The sequence below is a fragment of the Lissotriton helveticus genome, chromosome 2_1, assembly GCF_964261635.1.
Source record: "Lissotriton helveticus chromosome 2_1, aLisHel1.1, whole genome shotgun sequence".
Lineage (NCBI taxonomy): Eukaryota > Metazoa > Chordata > Amphibia > Caudata > Salamandridae > Lissotriton > Lissotriton helveticus.
This window is the reverse complement of record NC_136059.1, coordinates 1110373509-1110394250: the sequence shown is the minus strand read 5'-3', so window position 1 is coordinate 1110394250 and position 20742 is coordinate 1110373509. Positions and strand designations below refer to the sequence as shown.

At 44.2% G+C, this 20742-nt stretch overlaps 1 protein-coding gene across 2 annotated transcripts in view; it reads left to right on the top strand.

Annotated features, from left to right (window-relative positions):
- The window catches only part of RIC1 (RIC1 partner of RAB6A GEF complex), an 882831-nt gene that overhangs the window by 698229 nt on the left and 163860 nt on the right, over positions 1-20742 (top strand). For both annotated transcript variants that reach the window (XM_078675923.1, XM_078675922.1), the window contains exon 16: positions 3714-3874. In XM_078675923.1, the coding sequence (XP_078532049.1) occupies positions 3714-3874 (161 nt within the window). The remainder of the gene's footprint in view (positions 1-3713; positions 3875-20742) is intronic.

Sequence of the window (20742 nt, the reverse complement as noted above, 5' to 3'; positions counted from 1 at the left end):
AGCTTGGTCCAGAAAGACTTTGTGTGATTTTGTGTTAATTTGTTCAGTAGCTTTTAACTATTTAAAAAAAAAAGATTTATGTATATCTAGGAATGCCTAGGGTCACCGGATTTGACAGATCTAATGGTGCCACCACTTTAACCATCAAGTGGTGGCAGTCATCTTGGGACTCAGCCCTAATCCCAAGAAAAATGAAAAACAAAAACATAAGGTGGCAGGATAGGAATACCCTGACCCCCTAGGCCTGGTGGTGGGGTCCCACAAGGACCACTCCAGGGGCCAAAATATTTTCTTTTTTTTAAAGTTGCCGCAGAGCTGTGGCAAACATTTTATAAAAAGAGACGGAACCATACTGGTCTGAAGAGAAGAATTAGAATTAATGTTAAAGTACAAATTAATGTTAAAGTACAATTTCACGAAGGCTGGAGAGAAGTTGAACAGGGTTACAATTCAGTCAAGAAAATGATTTGCACTGTTGTATGAGGTTATTCAGAGTTAATGGTCAGTGGCACCAACTCATTCCAATAGGAAAGCAACACAGGAGGTGGCTAAGGATTCCATGGAGGAAAGGCTTTAGTGGTATGGCGGAGGCAGGATGTACTAAATGCATCATAAACAAGTATATGAAAATGTACTGAAAAGCAAAGGAAGACATAAACAACCATTTGCAATGCAATAGATCTCTCATTACTTTAAGTTTGAGCTATAGGCTTTGCAAATAATAATGCAACGCCTATAGCTCAAACTTGGAGTAATGCGAGACCCATTGCACCTGAAATGCTTGTTTTAGCCCTGTGATGCAGTTCTTCTTTCACAGTGGCAGAAAGCTTTATTTCCTGGCACTCCTTACAAAAATTACCAGCTGTGAAGGCCAGCATCTGATTAGAACTCACTCACTCTGTGAATGGTGAGACAAAAACTAAAACATGAACGAGATCTACAGCGATGAAAGACAGAGGAGATACACCCACAGCTGCAGCATCTACAAGTACAAGCCTCGTTAACCGAACCGTCCAAATAGGGACAGAAAACAGGCCATATGTCATTTGAATGCAACAAGGTACCTACAGACAAAGTGAACTGCTGCTACTTTTTTGCAAACTTTGAAAGGAAATATTAAGACGTCATCCATGTAAAAAAAGAAAAATAGTGGAAGATTGAGCCCTATTGACACAGGCAAAAGTACCAGCGCCTCGGCTGGCGGAAAACAGGTCTCTTAGAAAACCCGAGTGTGTGACCTGGGGAGCCTCCCTGCTTTCCGGGTATAGGTTGTACCCTGTGTGACGTTTAGGTAACGTCCCAATCGATGACGTTTGGCCGACTAGTGGGACAGAAATAAGGAGTAGTGTGTGACCTTGGAGAGTTTAAATAAGCTGGAGCCGCGTGGGCGCTATTGTTGACTGTGTGTTGCGAGTGTGTTGATTGATGTGGGCAAGCCCTGCATATCAAAAGAAATGTTCTGCCCCCCATTCTTAAACGTGAAGCATGCTGTGGTGTTAAAAAAAGAACATAACACAAATTAAAACTCCTGTACTTTCAAAAATATATATTATGGCATGAGCAGCGTTAATAGCGTAGCCACTATTGTTCAAGCAAAAAACACAAGATAAGTTAAAGCACGCCCACGCTGCTTAAAAAACAAGCGGTTGCAGGAGAGCATACTGTGCGTGCAATAGGAGAAAGTCATTTAAGAAAATTGTGCTCACTAACTGTAAATAAAACATACTGACCAACAACACGCTACAGGGGCAGGCCTCATGGGAGGTTACAAAAGGAGATGATAAGGTACTATGGAGGGACTACTAATCCTATTCACAAATCAAAAGCCACCATTTAGAAACAACAGTAAGAGGAGCCAATTGAAAAGATGGGCAGAAAATGGGCGGAGCTTTGAGTCCATACCGGAAACAGCATTTCTCAAAGAGACACAGCAAGCCCTGCCTAGGCGAGACCTAAAAAGGTGTGCAGATATCAAAAGAAAAATTGACTTGCTATCTGGGAGGATATAGTGTGTATCAGTACTTACGATTGTAAGATTCCAGTTTCTTGTAAGAAGTTAGAGCCGCATGTTGTGGGCCGGTTTGTGGTTAAGAAAATAATTAGAACCTTTATGATCTGTCCTAGAGTTCCTTACCATTAAAGTGACTTTTCTACTCGCTCTTATCGTTACTAATTTTCCATATATTGTTTCCACTAGGGTGAAGTTTTTCTCTGAAGCAAATCAATCTACTAGTTTATTTCTAGCTCCAGTTGTATTTATAGTCCTTACTAATCCCACTAAAGAAGCTTATTTTGAATTATTTGCTCTGTTTCTTGAGATTACCATCAATATTTAGACCACTGTTAAGTTTTGCAGCCATAGGCTTCCAACTGGTTCATGAGATGAGTCTTAAAATCCTTGTTTTAGTAGTTTATTTTTATTTTTGTTTATTTCAGGAGTTTTCTAGAGCGCTAGCCAGACTTGACGGTATCGGAGCGCTTTACAACATTGTCACTTGTAGGGTAACATTAACATTTTAGTATGTACAGAGAATTAAGAGGCATCAAACAATACCATCGTATAAAACAATATGTCACTAGAAAGATATAGAATCACATTGGTATGTACATTGACTCAAGCTATTTCCATTACTGTCTTTGTAGAGAGCTCAGTGACTCTTGACGGGATGAGACCGGGGGAGGGGGTGATCATGAGGCGGGTGAGGTAGATGTCCTGGTATCAAGGTTGTTTTGATGCCTGTGGTAGATTGCGTCAAATAGGCTCATCAAAACAGGCATGGTACATGAAGAAAGTGAATACCTCTTTTTAATGCTGCAGTTGTTTCCTAATATCTCGGAACTTGCACCAAAGTGCAGGCATGACTTCGCCATTTATTTAGGTTACTATTAAGATGTTCTTTCAATAAAGCATTACTGAAATTTGATGTCAGAGGCATCTTGATCTTAAAAAGCACTGATTTACTCTTCTAAGTTCTCTTCAGTTTTCTCTGCCTTTTAGTCACACACTGTGTGGAAATGTGGTTTAAAATTAACTCTTTTCTAGGTACACAGTGCCTAGCTTTGTCCTTGGAATGTTGTGGAACAGCAAGTAAGAAACAACTTGGCGTTTTAGCCAGTGGCTTAAATTTTATCCACCAATTTACATTATTTTGATATGCAAATCTTCGAGTGAGCTTCTGTGCAGACTTTCATTTTGAGCAACCATCATTTATATAGTCAGTGGTTCTACAGATCTAGCATAGTTTCTTTCCTTGTTAACCCACAGTAATCACCCCTGCCACAGAGGTATCACTACTTATACATATATGATGTCAAGGCTTATTTTATTTTGATTTATTTCCATTACTACCTATATTTTAGTTTAGTAACAGTGCCCCCTAGCCTATGTACTGTTAAAGAAGCAAGAGACACACGCATGTTAAATTACTACGTCAAAATTCCAGAGTAAAAATGCTCAAAAGACAGTACCTATTACAGTACTCACTGACTGAACCAAAATTGTTTTTGTATTTGCCACCCAAATCTTTGTGACGCAAACCAGCCATTGTATATTGATTTGTAAACAAGGTATATTGATTTGTGAAGAAGCTACCTTATGTTAATTTCTCATTTCCGTGCATTGTTGTTTTTATGAATATATATACAAATAGATTGTCTCGTTTGAGTTTACTTACAGTGATATAATAGTACTAAAACATGATCTTTATTTACAGCTGAGAATTTACTTACGGACAGCAAACCTAGATAATGCTTTTGCTCACATTACCAAAGTGCAGTCGGAGACCTTGTTACTCAGCGTCTTCCGTAATATGGTGATATTATTTAGAGAAGACTGTTCAATCTGCCTTTACAGTATTGAAAGAAGGCAAGATGGGTGAGTACAAAAAGAGGTAGAATAACCAGTGATCCTGAATTTGAGTATAAATGCTCTTAAATGATTTGACCTTTTGTTTATAGTGAGTTTTTCTTAACTCTTTCAAACCTGTCAACAATAAAGAAGGTTGTTTTTATTTTTTTGTTACTTTGAAATGTGTTTGTAGTTCTCAGCTGCTCCTAATGTCCCAGCATCCTTCCCACGGACTTGTAGTTTGTCTTCCAGGTTCAGAAAGATTACAGCACATATCCATAGTAAAAAGTAAAAGCAATAGGGACGCATTGGTGCATGTACGGTTCCAACTGTGTCCCACCATCCTCATTCCCATAGGCATTCTTTCGGTTCTTTTGGTTTATTTGGTAGAACATCAGACCCTGCTATGGCACAACGTGCATAGGACCCAGCATGTGGGGTTTTGGCTTATGTTATTCAAGTTGTGCATAGTGTAGTGTTAATCCACTGGGATCTCTTGAACTAAAGCACGAGTCAAATTCAACTCTTGCACTGAAGAATGATTCAAAAACATGATGCTACAGATAGACCAAGATTCCAAATAGCTTAAGCTGCCTCAAATCTGCTTCAGAGCCTTGATGACCAAATAATCACTGCATGATTGTGTTGGGTTATGCAACAATATAAAACCGAATAGTGGATAATGTTACAAGGTCACAGCTCAGCAAAAGATAGTGAAGAAAAATTTCCCTGTGACTATGAGGTAAGGAAAGTTGAGAAAAATATCCTGTGATTATAATACTTTAATAGCACATCTTTTCTGCTGTCCTGAAAAACATGTGTGCAGGGGATCTTGGGAGCTTTTATGCAGTTTTGTGGCTGACGCCTATCTCATTCAGAAGTTCACAATACCCTTTAATTTGCACATTTCTTTGTTTAAAATCACTAGGAAGAGTTCTTAAATCAAAAATCCGAAGCAGTAACTGGGAAGAAGTAACTTGCAGTATGTGTTTGGTATTACAAGTTGTTTTACTGAGACACTACTCAATGTTATTGAGGAGCAGACAATGGTAATTTGCCGTTGCACTGCACCTTTTTCTTTTCTAGGCCAGATTGCTTTTCTGTACATAGTAGAATGCAATCAATAAATGAATGGGTGACTGAAATTCCTGAAGAAAATTGGGCAAATAAGTCCTCATCACATTGTATTTGGAAGGCAGTATTTCTTGTTTGTATGTAGAAGCATGCCATCTAGTAACAGAACAGCATGTTGCACCTGGCTATCTCTTCTGGGCAGAATAAATACACCAATGCCTTCAAATAAAAATTGGCAAATCCTGTAGGTCTGGTGTTGGCTATCAGCCTTTTGGTTTTGTCAGTGATTGTTTTCTTTGGCATGTTTGCAAAATGTTTTGTTGTGGAAGCTGCCAGGCTGAAGTGAGCTGACCCACTGCCCTATACTGTAAGCTTTGGGGCGGATGAAAAAAGTGAAATGACAACAAAATCAAGCGAATGGATGAAGATGGCTGGATGAAATCCACTATAAAAAAGTATATTTATACATCTAATATTAGTAAAATCAACTGGTCTTAACTAACACCAGTCCTAAATATTTTTACATTATGTTGGGTGTTCTAAATGGTAACTGAAATGCTCAGACTTCATCTCTTGCTCCTGCCTTCTGCTGCAGTCTTCAGTTCACTAGTTCAAACTCTGGCATAGCAAAATAAACCTTTAATTCTTACGAGTTTGAAAAATTGAGTGACTGTAAATTGAGTAATAGTAGCCTATTTAATGTATAATACTTCGAAATGTCAGAACTTTGAAATAAGCTATAGAAAATAGCTAAAACGACAGTTGGAACCTTTTCTCTTGCTCCTCTTCTCTTCCTGGTAGAATGTAAATAATATGTGCATGTTAGAATGTGGGTTGTTGATTGACTAGGTTATGAGCCCAAGTCAGGCAGAAACCACAATTTTAGTCAGGGAAAGAAGCATCCCAACCCTAAATTGACCTGTGTTCACCCTCTTGTAGCTTTGCAAACAAGTATTTGTGCAACACTTCAAACACTGCACACAAATATTCCACACCAAGTTGCAAACGTGGAACTTCATTTAATAAATAAAACCAGACCAAAACTACAAAAATTCTATATGTAGAACTTGAGATATGAATTTTAAAAGAATAAACTGTAAAATAGTGCTTGCAAGCAATAATCGCTTACTTGGGATATGTGGTCGCGCCAGACCGGGACAAAGTAAAGATTTCAGGCTGATCGCGATGGAGCATAGGCCGGGTACAGGGACCCCGTGAGGCCTGCTGAATAAAAGTACCTGCTGAACAAAAGTACCTTGATCTTGGATGTGTTGTCGGAGATGCGGGCCACAGCTGAAGCAATGCATCTCTGTTGATCCAAACAGTCGGAGCGATGCGTCAGTCCTGATCTGCGCAGCAGCGATGACGTGACTGCTCTGATGAGCGAAGAGCTTCAATGCGGAGATTCGTCATCGAGGATGCCATTGATGGAGATTCAGAGACCTTGTGCAGTGGTGGTTCCAAAGCGTTGCATAGGGTCGATCCAAGTAGCAGAGGCGATGTACTGGTCAAACAACAGGAGTGGTGTGCTGGTTCCGATCCACGCAACTGAAGCGATGCGCCGGTTCCAATCCACGCATCTGGGGCAGTGCGCCTATTTCGGATTTACTCAATGGCACTAATGCACCGCCTCAACAGAGGATGCACAGTTTTTGCTGCAGCAAGCACCTTAGGACTCACTTCCAAGGGTCCAGAATTGGGTAGCACAACTTGTCAGGCCAGACTCACAGATGGCAGAGTGCAGAAGCAGGTAAGTTGGAAATCTTTTATGTGCCTGAGACGTCAGATCAGAAGACCTATTAGCTAGCCCTTGGAGTCATTTTGGGTACAAATGATGCAGGTCCATTCCTTCTCACCCTGGCAGAGGGACTGCATGCAGCAAGGCAGGAGTCCAGCAAAGCAGCAACCCAACAGAATGGCAGTCCTTCCTGTCAGGATCAATTCCGGTCCAGAAGTGTACTTAAGTGATGGTGTCAGAAGTCCAGTACTTATACGCAGTTGTGCCTTTGAAGTGGGGGAGACTTAAAGACCGGTATTTGAAGTGCACAGAGGTCCTCCCTTCCTGCCCTGGCTCTAGACTCACTACAGGAGGGTATGCAGCCCTTTGTGTTGGAACAAGGTACAGCCTATTCAGGTGTAAGGGAGGCTGGGTCCAGCTTCTCCCTCCCATCCTGCCAGGATGGCCCATCAAGTCATAACTAAGCTCTGATTGTGCGTGGCTATCTAGGGGGAATAAACAAAGCCTAGCTGTCACCCTCCCCAGATGTGTATCGGAAACCGGCAGCAGGCCCCAAATGTCTACAGTAAGAAAATCTCAACTTCCTAAACGTGGCATTTTCAGAATTGCAATTTAAAATGGGACTGCACCATAAGTTGTGATTTTAAATTGTCATTCCAGAGACACCAAACTTGAAAAGACTCTCTCTTCACAATTGGGAATCACACTTGGAGAGGTAGGCCTTGCAGTAGTGAAAAAGGAATTTGACAGATTTTCACTATCTGTACATGTAAAAATTAAAAGTATATGCCCTGCCTTTTAAATACATTGCACTCTGCCCAGTGGATTGTCCAGGGCCTTTTATGGGTGACTTCTATGTATAAAAAGGAAGGTTTGGGCCTGGCAAAAGGTTTATCTCATAAACACAAAGGAGGGGTGAGGGTCAAGACCATTTATACTCTACCACCCCGGACCCCCAGGAAACTCTAATGTATGCACAAGAAGGGTGTATAGAGTGAGTTATATCAACAAAATAACCAAACAGAGAAGGCCCCAATAGGGCAAATTACTCTATTTGAAAAAACTGCCCTCACTCTCATACCGAAGTATGTGACATGCTTCATCATCGGGCCTGCTTGCAAAACGCCCTGGTGTAGCCACACACAGGGCGGAGCATAAGGGAGGGGAAAGAAAATAATAAACTTCTCTTAACAATACATACAGTCAAGACAAGTGGACATAGACAACATATAACATAGATCTTGGTGAAAGTAGTGCAAACTCCAAGTGATCACCACTGAAAAAGTGCGACAAAGGGTGCAGTTAGGAAAAGTGATTTAAAACTGATTAAGGGTGTCAACCAGAACACAACCTTTATTAAGCTTTTCTTGCCACCCCTATCAGGATTAAAAAGAAAGAAGAGGATGGGAAAAAGCCACTACGAGATAATTAGGAATCTCAAGGCTTCCCTCCTACCACTGCCAGAGTCAACATGTTTCGACCGCTCTGTGTGTGCCCAAGGGGTCACTCCGGTCTTCTTCAGGACCGTCGCACTCAGTGTCTCTCTGGGTTTTTCCGTACTTCGGATAATAATACCCTTGCGGTGAGGTAGGTCCACTGGATCCGTACACCTCCCGTAGTGAGTGTGGAGACAGTTCCCTCAAGTGCGGGAAAACATTTACGAGTTTATAATAATTACAAACTCGAAATGGTGTCCGGTGAGGGGGACGCCAAGGAACACAATCGTTCCGCAGGCGAGTCCCGGTTATGTCACCTGCAGCCTGTGACACCGCGCATACACCCCTCTTGCGCATACAAAAGGTTTATCTTGTCAGGTGGAAATGCACACACAGGCTCTGCAATGGCAGGCCGGAGACCTGGTTAGAGGGCTACCTAAATGGGTGCAAAGTTGTGCAGCAGGCCCACTCATTGCATTTAATTAACAGGCCCTCATCAATTTGTTGAAGCGTTGTGCTGTTGTGTGACACCCATTGTCACATTTATAGTCTTTTATGTTTTTTAATTCTTGATACACTAATGCAATGTGAATGTACCATTTACACATGGAGGAAGAATGCAGTAATGTAATGGCCTCTGTTCTTTTACATGTTTGTAATGGACCACTCTCTTGTGGTATAAATTGTTGTTGAAAATCAATAAACAGAATTTAAAAAAGAAAATTGACAGGCCCTAGGCATGTGTAGTGCGCTTTAGGGGGGGGCTTATAAGTAAATTAAATAGACCATTGAGTATGAGCCAACATTACCATGTTTAGAGGAGACAGCTCTTGCACATTAGCCCTGGTCAGCAGTGGGAAAGTGCTCAGAGTCCTAATGCCAGCAAAAACGAATTCAGCAAAAAGTGAAGGGTGAAGGCAAAAAGGTTTGGGATTGACCCTGCAGGGAGAGCCATTTTCCAACAGTGCATTTGTGGCTACAATATCTAGATAAGAGCATGTAAATAGTATCCTCTCTAAGTAGAACTGTAAGGGTGGGACTCTAAAACGAAACAGGTCCTGGAAAAATACTAGCCCTACGTTGCACAAGAAAGCAAGAATAACTATGCCTGATCCACTCCAGTGAAGTTTCATGGTTGCCTGGATTATTTTTGGGGAAACTATTATATTAAATAGTACAGTTTACAGCACTACTACTTTTCAGATACATTGGATGAAGGCATTATGCGCATTTCAAAGGGTGCAGAACAACATATTTAAATATTTCATGCCCTACATCAGCACCAGGGATCCTTTATTCTCAGCAGCGTAACTCTTATAAATGCTGAGAAAAACCTATGTTGTTTAATAGCAAACTCTGGCTGCATGGCTGCAATACCAAATATTCCTTCCACGCCAGAGACCTTGCTTATCTAATCTGGAGCATGAGACTGGAAACCATTCCCTTCAAAAAGCTTTTGCCACAAGCAACACCACAAATAGTACTGTGAAGGACACAGGGCATTTCACTCTTGTGACAGCAAGTAGCCAGGACATTATATACCAACAGAACTGGTTGCATAATTTTCTAGTTCATTTGCATCAAATCCACACGTGTGTGACTTAAATACTTTAGCCTGTGAATAATTGTATTAAAGTCCTGCTAAATAATATGCTTGCCCGCGGTGGTTCGTAATTTCCAGATGTCTGCTCAGTCTGCTGGCCTGCCGCAGGTATCCACAGAGGCTAGGATTGTCCATCACTGCTCAAAATACCAGAGGGCTCTTTATTGTCTTATAGAGCTCTTTCTTGCGCAAGGCATTGCTTCGGGTGCCTGGCCTACTACTAAAGGAGCTGGTACAGGTGACGCAGGAGCTTCAAGCTACTGACTTTTTTGTTTTTAGGCAGATAAAAACAGTTTTTATTAAAATGTAAACAGGCTACATGAATGTATAAATTAGTATAGTGTAGAATAAGCAAATACTGTGAACTTGAGTAAATGAGTGCTAACTCAAGATTTTAACAATTCCAACTTGCTTTGTAACTCATCAAATGCAGTTTACATAGGAGACATACCTAAAACTAGTGGACAGGTTACGGACGTTACATGAAGCAGTTATAATTTATGAAAAAAATTAAATGAATCGATTTGATATAGCGCAAGCAGCTACTCTGGCTAGAGTGTCCTGGGGCTAAGATGGAACAACAATGCTAAGGTGGACATAGTGAGTGGCAGGATGCTAAGCTAGGGCTAATTCTTGAAAAGCCAGGTTTTCAGGTGTTTTCTGAACGTTTTCTGGTCAGCTGAGACTCTCAATGAGGCAGGTAGGCTGTTCCATGTTTGTACACTCAGAAACCCAAAGGATCTTCCCCCTATGCACGCTAAGCGTTTTCTGGGGAGGCATGCAAGGTCTGCAGTAGACCCTTGTGGGAATGTAGCGGTTAAGGCGCTTCCAGAGATACTTAGCGCCTTGGCCATGGAGTGCTTAAAAAAATATTACCATGGCTTTAAACTTAATTCTTCCTTTCATTCGGAGCCAGTGCAGAGATACGAGAATAGGGGTCATATGAGATCAAGGCTTTGGCCTAAGGATCGCTCTGGCCTCTGCGTTCTGCACTACTTGTAGACGCTGAATGAGATAGTCAGGTAGGTCTAGGTACAGGCTATTAGTGTAGTCCAATTTTGATGTCACTAAGGCCCGAACCACGATCTTCCTGGTGTCCACTGACAGACATCCTATGTTGTTGTTCTAGGCGACTGTCAAGAGTTGTTGGCCAATATGTTTTCTTTTTAACTTTCTAAAGAATTTTGGACGTATTGCAGTAAGTACCCCCGAAGAAAAGACAGTGGATAGGGGAGTGTAACAGAGATCATGAACATGTGACTGGTCTGTTACAAGATATACTGACATTATTTACGCCCAAAGGACAGGGTTTATTGATTGTTGATGGTTTTTGAGTGGAGGGCAAACCCTGTTCTTTCTTGTCCCTCTGAGCTCCTTTTTGTGACTGACTGAGGGGGGAGACAACTCCATTGACCACCAAGCGCTCCAGTCACACACTCCCGCTTGCACAAAAAAAGTAATATCAGATTTGTCCGGATTGCTTTTTAACTGATTTATTTTAAGCCAGTTGAATAACATCGTGAGGCAGAATCTGATGCTGTCTCCGACAAAATCTGCTCCTTTTTCACACGTAAAGATCAATTGTATATCATCAGTTTAGGAGATAATCTTAACTCCATCTTCCTGTACCGAAGATGCTACGGGTGGCATATATATATTGAAGAAGGTGTGGCTAAGATTGGAATCCTGTGGTACTCCTACTCTCAGGATTGGCATAGGGGATGAGTAGGTGGTGTCCATATTTCGTGCGATCTGTCTTACAAAAATGATGTCATCCAGGCCAAGGCGGTCCCGTCCCCGTTCCTCAACCTGTCAAGAAGTCTTCATGCCAAACCGTATTGAAGGCCGCCGAGAGGAAGAGAAGCACAAGAACTGCCCTACCACCTTGATCAAGTTTATCCTTGATGTATTCAGTAACTTCCAATAGAGCGGATTCTCTACTATAGTTTAACCTGAAGCCAGATTGAGAGATATTCTATTTTTGATGTATTCTGAAAGTGCTTTGTTTGGATGTTTCTCTAAAACCTCAGAGTAAATCGGGAAGATAGCTATGGGCCTGTAGTTGGTTGGATCAGTCTGATCTGCGATAGTTTTTTTAAGAGAGGTAGGATTTTTGCCTGATTCCAGATGTTCGGAATTTTGCAAGTAGAAAAGGATATGTTCAGCACCTTATTTACCTATGGGGTTAACAATAGGAGCTAAAGGTGTTACTAGTTTGACAGGGCAAGCATCTGTGGAGGGACCTGATTTAAGGCTCAGGAGGTAGTTGAGTGACTCCTCTAATTGCAGTTCTCGGAACTCTAACAGTGCGGGGGCTGCACAGAACATAATTTTTCATTTAGGGATTGATAGAGGCGTAGGTCCTCCACTGATACTATGTCAAAAGACTGTTGAATAAGAGCAGTTTTCTTGTGGAGGGATGTTTCTATTTGCCTGGGCCACTCAGCTGAAAGTGGGGCTTCCTTCTTGGCAGCCCTAGGGGAGATAAAAGATTTCACTATGTTAAAGATTTCTTTATCCTTATTGTGAACTATTTCATTTTTATTTTGTAGGAAATTCTTCTTGGCCTCTCTAACTTGTTTATAATGCACTTTCAGGGCTGTTTCATAAGTCTTCCTGTCTTCATGAGAGTTGTATTTTCGCCATTTCCTTTCAAGACCTCTACAAATGTTTTTACTGGTTCTGTGAGGTTCATTAAACCAAGGAGCGGAAGGGTGAATCCTCCTTGCAGGTTGAGAGAGGTCAAAGGGGCCGCCGTATCAATGTTGGACCTTAGCCATGATTCAAGCATAAGAGCGACAGAGTCTTGATTGCCCTGTAGTGCTGGGCTGGACTCTGGAGGGTTCTAAAGCCTCTGCCAGTGCAGGGACCGCTACTGTATGGAAGTTTCTGTAGCTGTGTTCTTGCCTTGTCGTATTCAGTATGGTGGCCTTATTATCATTTGGAATTTTAAAACTAATAAGGAAATAGTCAGACCAAGTAATGGGGAGTGGAGGGGTACTCACTAATAACGTGTTCCAGAAAATGTGGTTCAGAATGTGACCCTTATTATGCGTGGGAGATGAGATCCAGGGGGTCAAATTGCAGGTACTCATCGTTTCAAATAGCAAGATTACTGGAGGATCCTGTGTTTTGTCCATATGTATATTAAAATCTCCCAGAAGTAGAAACTGATTGTATCTAAAGGCAAGCGGAGTGATGGCAGCATTAAGTGAAGAAATAAAATTGCCAAGTCCTCCCGGCGGCCTATTCAGCAGAATACCTGCTACGCATTAATGAGGGCAGAGAGTGCAGCGAAAACCCACACATTCAGCACCTGCGATACTGTCAGATATAAGAGGGAGACACTCGAACTTTTGTTTAGAAATGATGGCAACGTCGCCTCCCTTCCCTGTATTCCGATCTTTTCTAAGAATGTTGTTGCCTGAGGCAATAGTGGGATTTGAGGCCTCAGATAACCAAGTCTCAGTAAGCAACAAGAGTCTGGTTGATTGTCTAACAAGAGGTCATAAATATGCACATCCTGCTTTTGTAGCGAACGAGTATTGAGTGTACTGATAATCCCAGGATTCCAGTCTCTGCAGTGTTTTAGTGAGTTGAAGTGTGCCCACTCCCCCCTGGGTCCACCACCCCAAGGGAGCAGCAGAAGGATTCCAATGCTTATCAGGCAGCTCAACATGGACGAATTGGGGTGTGGATGGATAAAGAAGATGGGGAAACTGGCCAAAATGTTGCTGTAAACTGGCCATGCCTATTGCCCAGCAAGTGAAGAATTTGTGTTAAGGAACTTGTGGGGGGCTATTCATGTTTATTACTTGCAATGCAAATACTTTTGTCAGGCATGTCAAAACTGTCTGCACATATTACTGGCCATTACCTCTTTGGCATGATACTGGGCAAATGGCTTGGGCCATATGACCAGTACTATGCTTGTTTCATAGCATATAGTGTGTCTGAAATTAACTTTTACCAGGCACATTTGAACTCATATAACCTACTAGTAGCACGTAGAAACTGGCATTGCTTTTCACTTTTACTCTACCAATATGTTTTAAAATGAAAGACTACAATCTGGTACTAAACATGTAGAAGGATAAAGGACAAACCCCTTTGTCAAGCATTTTGTCAAATTTTGGCATGTTACTGACTCTTTTTTTCTCCCCAGAGAAGCCCTGGGGTTGGACTTATTCCCACTTTATAAGAAGTGCTTATATCTTGGCGTGCTCTGCTAATGTGCTTTCACGTTTACCTGCTTTACCAGTGTGCTCCTCAACGCACCATTTGGTACTATTTGTCCCAAGAATTCTTCATGGGGCGTGCCTTAGAGCCCTTTGTTATGCAGTTTATACGACAATCTGGAGGTGCAAGATGAGCGGACCATTTGTTTGGGCCTGTTTTATGGACCGACCCGTTTTTACTGTTCTGTTCCCTGACATTACGAAAAATATTGAATGCAATTTCCCATACCTTGCAAAACACCTAGAGAGCGAATATTTACAAGTCCAAAACTGCCCCGATTTACTGATTGTTGGTAACATTTTTAGATGTCTGTTTTGCTAATGGGGCCGTTGTTGTATGGTGCCTGGGCCTATCTTCTGTCCCAGTGCGACCCTCTTGAGAACAACACAATATTTATTGGGAACTCCTCTAACAATTATTAAAATAGAGAATGACACTGCCATAGCTTGGCCTTGTGAGATCAACTGAAGAACTTTATGAAGTGCTACAGAGAGAGTCTTCCCTTATGTTGATCTTTCTTCCTACAGCAGTTAGTTTGGAAGAATGTGTTTGCTTCCGTGTGAAAAACAGTGCTTATATTGCACTTGGTCTTATTCAAAATGGACTCGATTATCGATCCGAGCCAATCATGTCAGATGCCATTGGTCTGATCTGTTTATTTTTCGAAAGTAACAACAAAGACATCTGGTCTCCCTTACTTATCGTGAAACGCTCATGTTAAAGGAAATAGACCTTTATAGGTTGATTGTTATTACACTTGGAGGCGGGCAAGCAAACAAATTAACAGGCAGTGTTGAGCCAAGGATCTGGCTCGGATCTTAAAGCTGTGCACGAGCCGAATCCTGATTGTGTTTGCTATGTACATCATACAACAAACATCATCTAAAATAAAATAAAGTCTATTGAAAATTTAAAAAAGTGTATTTCTTTAACCTGCAGAAGCTTTGACATTAGTTTCTCAAATTAGAGCGCTGCACTTAGAAGCACTTTATTAAAAGTGATAGTTTTTCAGTAGGAACCATTAGTGAACTAAGAGGCAAGACAATTGTCATGCATTGTAAACTGGGTATATGGCCCAGTTTATTCTAGAGCAACGTTCTAGTCTATTCAATCAAACACAATAGTTAGGTCTCGCCTGTCGATGCGCATGCGCATCGAGCAAGCGAGACTATAGGGGCTCATCCACACTTTATCTAACTTGCAAGGAATCGTGGCGATTCCTTGCAGTGCCCGTGACTTTTAAGGTCAATGCGCATGCGCATTAAGCTTATGCGCATGCGCATTGACCTTAAAAGTCACGGGCGCGTGCATGTCCGTCTTTGTTTACCCGCTCCGCCCCCTCCCGCCGTGTCGCCTTGCCTACTCTCTTCCACAGCCTCCCCCAGCTCCGCCCCCTCACTACTTGATTGCACGGCCGCTAGGCCGTGCCTCCCCTACTCTCCTCCCCCCTCCTCCTCTCCTCCCCTGCCTGCCTGCCGCTAGCCTTGTTGATGCTTGTTAAACGCTGCCTTCCTGCTTGGCGTCTGGCTGACGGCGCTCGTCACGTTCCTTCTGATTGTGGTACAGCAGGGGCTGTGTAGGAGGCGAGCGGGACTGACAGCTTTCTCGCTTCTGAAGAGTAGCACGTAGATCCCACCCTGCAAGGTTGTCATCTGCTGTCCAGGACTCTCTTTAATTGTTGCTTTTTTTCCTGATGGGACTTGGCCCGAGGTAGATGTGGGTCTGGATGGGAATCGCAAGGCGATCTAGCGCTGCCTTGGGGCTCACTGCGCCCAGCGTTCTTGGTCTCTTGTTCAGTCTCCCTGATCGACTGGATCTTTTTCTTCAGCTTCTACGGCCATATCATGGCAGAATCCGTTCCCTTGACTGCTCTTCTTTCCAATCCCCCGTCGACACTCGTCGTCTCACTCTGAAGCTGTATATTCTGTCTCTGTTCCCACATCTGATCACGACCTCCGGGCAGTCATCCTTTGTTGCTGGCTCGCTTTTCTAGCGCTGCTGCTCTGCATGCTTCTTTGCGCATCCGTTCACCCTCAGTTTCAGCGTTTGCCTTTCCCTGTGATTGAGCGCATCCTCCGGTCCATTCCCAGCACAGGTCATTCTCCATCTTACACTCGCACAATAGGCCTCCCTCGCTTCTGCCAGTGCACGCCGGTCTCCCTGCCCTCTCACTGCGCGCATCTCGCATTTCTGTCTGTGTGCTACTTTACCAGCGCAGTTTCCCTCTGCCCTGTGCTTCCCTGTCAGTGGCGCTCCTCCCTGCCTGTGGTATGTGCTTTCCTGTCAGTGGCGCTTTTCCCTGTCCTGTGCGCTTCCCTGTCAGTGCCACTTTTCGATTCCCCATTGCATGCACTGCATGGTCAGTACCGCTTTTCCCTGCCCTATCAATAACGCTTCTCCCTGCCTTGTGGTGTGCGCTAATCTGTCAGTTCCCTTTTCTCCCGCCCTGTAGTGTGCGCTGCCCATTCTCCCTGCCCTGTGTTGTGCGCTGTCCTGTCGGGATCCCTGCTCCCTGCCCTGTGTGTTGCCCTGTCGGTGCCCCTTCTTCCTGCCCTGTGGTGTGTGTACTGCCATGTTTGGGGTATTTGTTTCTGACCTATGGGGTGCATTGCCCTTCCGTAAGTCCCCCTTCTCCTTGTTTCTGCTGGAAGTGTGTGCTTCAAACTATTAGACCTGGCTGCGGTAATCACATTTTGCAAGCAGACACTTGTTAAAGTGGCAGCTTTCCTGCCATACCAACCTTTCGTAGTTACATTGTAGGGAGGCTGTGATGCATGAAATGAAAAGCAAGTCAGAAAAGACATTACTCAATTCCAATATAAATAATTGTATTTACTACTGAGCGAAGGTGGTCTAGGGGCGCCAAAGGTCGCAAGAAGCTATCGGGCATCCTGCAATCGGCCCATGATAGAGCGGGGCAGAATGGAGTCCGATAGCATTGGTGTATAGATCAAACATTATTAGGTACGCAAATAAAAAGATGGCTATGCAAAAAATGCCGCAGTTGGGACTTATCCGGTGACTGGGACCACTCCTACACATGGGAAGATCTGTACGCAGAATGGGAAATGATAGTGTCTCTGGTTGTAGAATTGTGTTTTTGATGAGTGATGAAACCATTCTAAAAGCTGGAGTTTCTCACTCCCAGAAGGAGAACAATATTGATATCAGATGAGTCTCTGGTTCCTCTGCTTGCATGCTACTTTCGCGGCTCCTTTGATGTGCGTCCATTTGCCACCAGCCACTTAGCCACTTAGCCAATTTGTGTGCAGGCGCCGCCTCTGCTGGCGCGCGCCGCCTCTGCTGCCAGGCTTCAGCACACCAGGCTGCACACCCCTCACCCCCCAGTCACTTCATCCGCGCCCACTTCACACGCGCTCTGCAGGTCATAAACAGGACCATCTGCTCCACTCCCAGCACTGCATGACCATCTTCAAAGCAAGCTTGTAACACGAGCTGCCCTCAGACGTTCCAAGACACACTTTTAATGCTTCTGAGGTCGATAACATGAGCCCCGTTGCATTGACACACACTGCCCTCACACACACAAGTTACTGTCACACACACACACCCTCAACCCTCACCCTCACTCACCCTCACTCTCACTCACCCTCAACACCTCACCCTCACTCACCCTCAACCCCTCACCCTCAACCCCTCACTCACCCTCACTCTCACTCATCCTCACTCACCCTCAACCCCTCACCCTCACTCACCCTCAACCCCTCACCCTCACTCACCCTCAACCCCTCACCCTCAACCCCTCACCCTCAACCCCTCACCCTCACTCACCCTCGACCCCTCCCCCTCGACCCCTCCCCCTCAACCCCTCACCCTCCCTCACTCACCCTCACCCCCTCACCCTCACTCACCCTCACTCACCCTCACCCTCACTCACCCTCAACCCCTCACCCTCACTCACCCTCAACCCCTCACCCTCAACCCCTCAACCCCTCACCCTCAACCCCTCACCCTCACTCACCCTCACCCTCACTCACCCTCACCCTCACTCACCCTCAACCCCTCACCCTCACTCACCCTCAACCCCTCACCCTCAACCCCTCTCCCTCACTCACCATCAACCACTCACCCTCAACCCCTCACCCTCACTCACCCTCACCCTCAGTCACCCTCATCCACCCTCACCCACCCTCACTCACCCTCACTCACCCTCAACCCCCCACCCTCACTCACCCTCACTCACCCTCACCCTCACTCACCTTAAACCCCTCACCCTCACTCACCCTCACCCTCACTCACCCTCACTCACCTTAAACCCCTCACCCTCACTCACCCTCAACCCCTCACTCATCCTCACTCACCCTCAACCCCTCACCCTCACTCACCCTCACCCACCCTCAACCCCTCACCCTCACTCACCCTCAAACCCTCACCCTCACTCACCCTCACTCACCCTCAACTCCTCACCCTCACTCACCCTCACTCACCCTCACCCACCCTCAACACCTCATCCTCACTCACCCTCACCCTCACTCCCCCTCAACCACTCACACTCACTCACCCTCACTCACCCTCAACCCCTCACCCTCAATCCCTCACCCTCACCCTCACTCACCCTCACTCACCCTCAACCCCTCACCCTCAACCCCTCACTCATCCTCACTCACCCTCAACCCCTCACCCTCACTCACCCTCAACCCCTCACCCCCTCACCCTCACCCCCTCACCCTCCACCCTCACTCACCCTCAACCCCTCACCCTCACTCTCCCTCACCCTCACTCACCCTCAACACCTCACTCACCCTCAACACCTCACCCTCAACCTCAACCCCTCACCCTCACTCACCCTCACTCACCCTCACCCTCACTCACCCTCCCTCACCCTCACTCACCCTCACCCTCACTCACCCTCACCCTCCCTCACCCTCACTCACCCTCAACCCCTCACCCTCACTCACCCTCAACCCCTCACCCTCACTCACCCTCACTCACCCTCAACCCCTCACCCTCACTCACCCTCAACCCCTCACCCTCACTCACCCTCACTCACCCTCAACCCCTCACCCTCACTCACCCTCAACCCCTCACCCTCACTCACCCTCACTCACCCTCAACCACTCACCCTCAACCACTCACCCTCAACCACTCACCCTCAACCACTCACCCTCAACCACTCACCCTCAACCACTCACCCTCAACCACTCACCCTCACTCACCCTCACTCACCCTCACCCACCCTTACCCACCCACCCTCACTCACCCTCAACTCCTCACCCTCACTCACACTCAACCCCTCACCCTCACTCACCCTCACTCTCAACCCCTCACCCTCACTCACCCCTCAACCCCTCACCCTCACACAGTGCAATAGGTCTCAGACCATTTCAGTTACAGCTTTAAGAAATGTTTTATGGACCCTCACTCACCCCTCAACCCCTCACCCTCACACAGTGCAATAGGTCTCAGACCATTTCAGTTACAGCTTTAAGAAATGTTTATGGCTTTTTTTATTTGTAATTCTTTAGCATTGGCTACAGGAAACAAAAATGCTAAACATTTACAAAAAAAACCCATAAACAATTCTAAAAGCACTAACTCTAATGGTGCGAGACCTATTGCATTTCCAATGCTTGTTTTTGTACTGCTGGTATTCGGAACTCACATATTTGAAAGTGTTTTCATATATGATAATGAAGAAAAAGAGTTTTGGTCAAATAAAATAGTTGCCTAAAATCATACAATTTAATCAAGAAAGCTGCGTTGTTGTTCTAGGTTTTCTGGTTTTAATGTGTACAGATCAGCAAGTAAATGGTATCTGTTTGCCTTACCTAATGTTAAGGCTTTTTTTTTTTACCTCTTTGTCATTTTTTCTGCAGTTTTTATATATTGCAAACTTGACTTGGGGAATTGAGTGATTTTCACAGAATCATAGGATGTTGAGCTGATGCAGGGCCTGAAATTTCCCAGTTCCAAAGTTGCCAGCTCTGGCCGTAAGGTCTGACATAGATCAAAAATGTTCTGCTAAATGATGCCTCGGAAAAATAGTCTTTAAAATTGCACAGTTTAGCAATCATTTGTTCTGGTTTGCAATTTATTTGTGTGCATTTTATTTTGAAAGCAATCAATCAACAAACTTGCTTTCTTGCTTATCCCTGTTTTTGCATATAATCTGCAAAAACAGGGATAGCCTCAAATTGTTACGTTTTGAAAACATATTCATGTTTTTTCTTTACTAGAACCACTGTCAGTGATGAGGTCACAGCTCACTGCGTTTTCTTAGCTCGCCCTAATAGTAAAGGCTTCGCAGTAATGAATCATATATACACATTTGAATAACTTATACACATGGATATAAACCATACCTTGGTGGCAGTTAGTCATTTTTCACAAATCCATACGGTGGTGTAAACTGGCAGCCAAAGGTTTGTTTTGTGGTGAGGGGAGGGGTTGGGCCAGCAGGTCCAGTGTACAAAATAAACATGAAAACGTGTTATCTTTGTCACCACACCATCTGACAAAATAGGAATTCTTTACCACCTCATTAAAGGTAGATTGTTATTCACTGTTGGTAAGCCTACAGAGCGGTATTTTGATACACACAAGCTCTGATATTACCATTGTAGGCCACAATGGCAGCTGGTGAAGTGTTTAAGTGGTAGCACATACAATTATTACTTTTATTGTTAGTGAGTAAAGCTTTTTCAGAGCGAGGAAAGACTAAAGTTGGTCTTATTGTATAAACACTGTTCTCAAATGCTATGACCTGCACATGCATCTTTCGCCTTTTCCCAATCTGAAAAAACATGCGTGTTTTCTAAGACCACAAGCAATAATTTCATGCTTG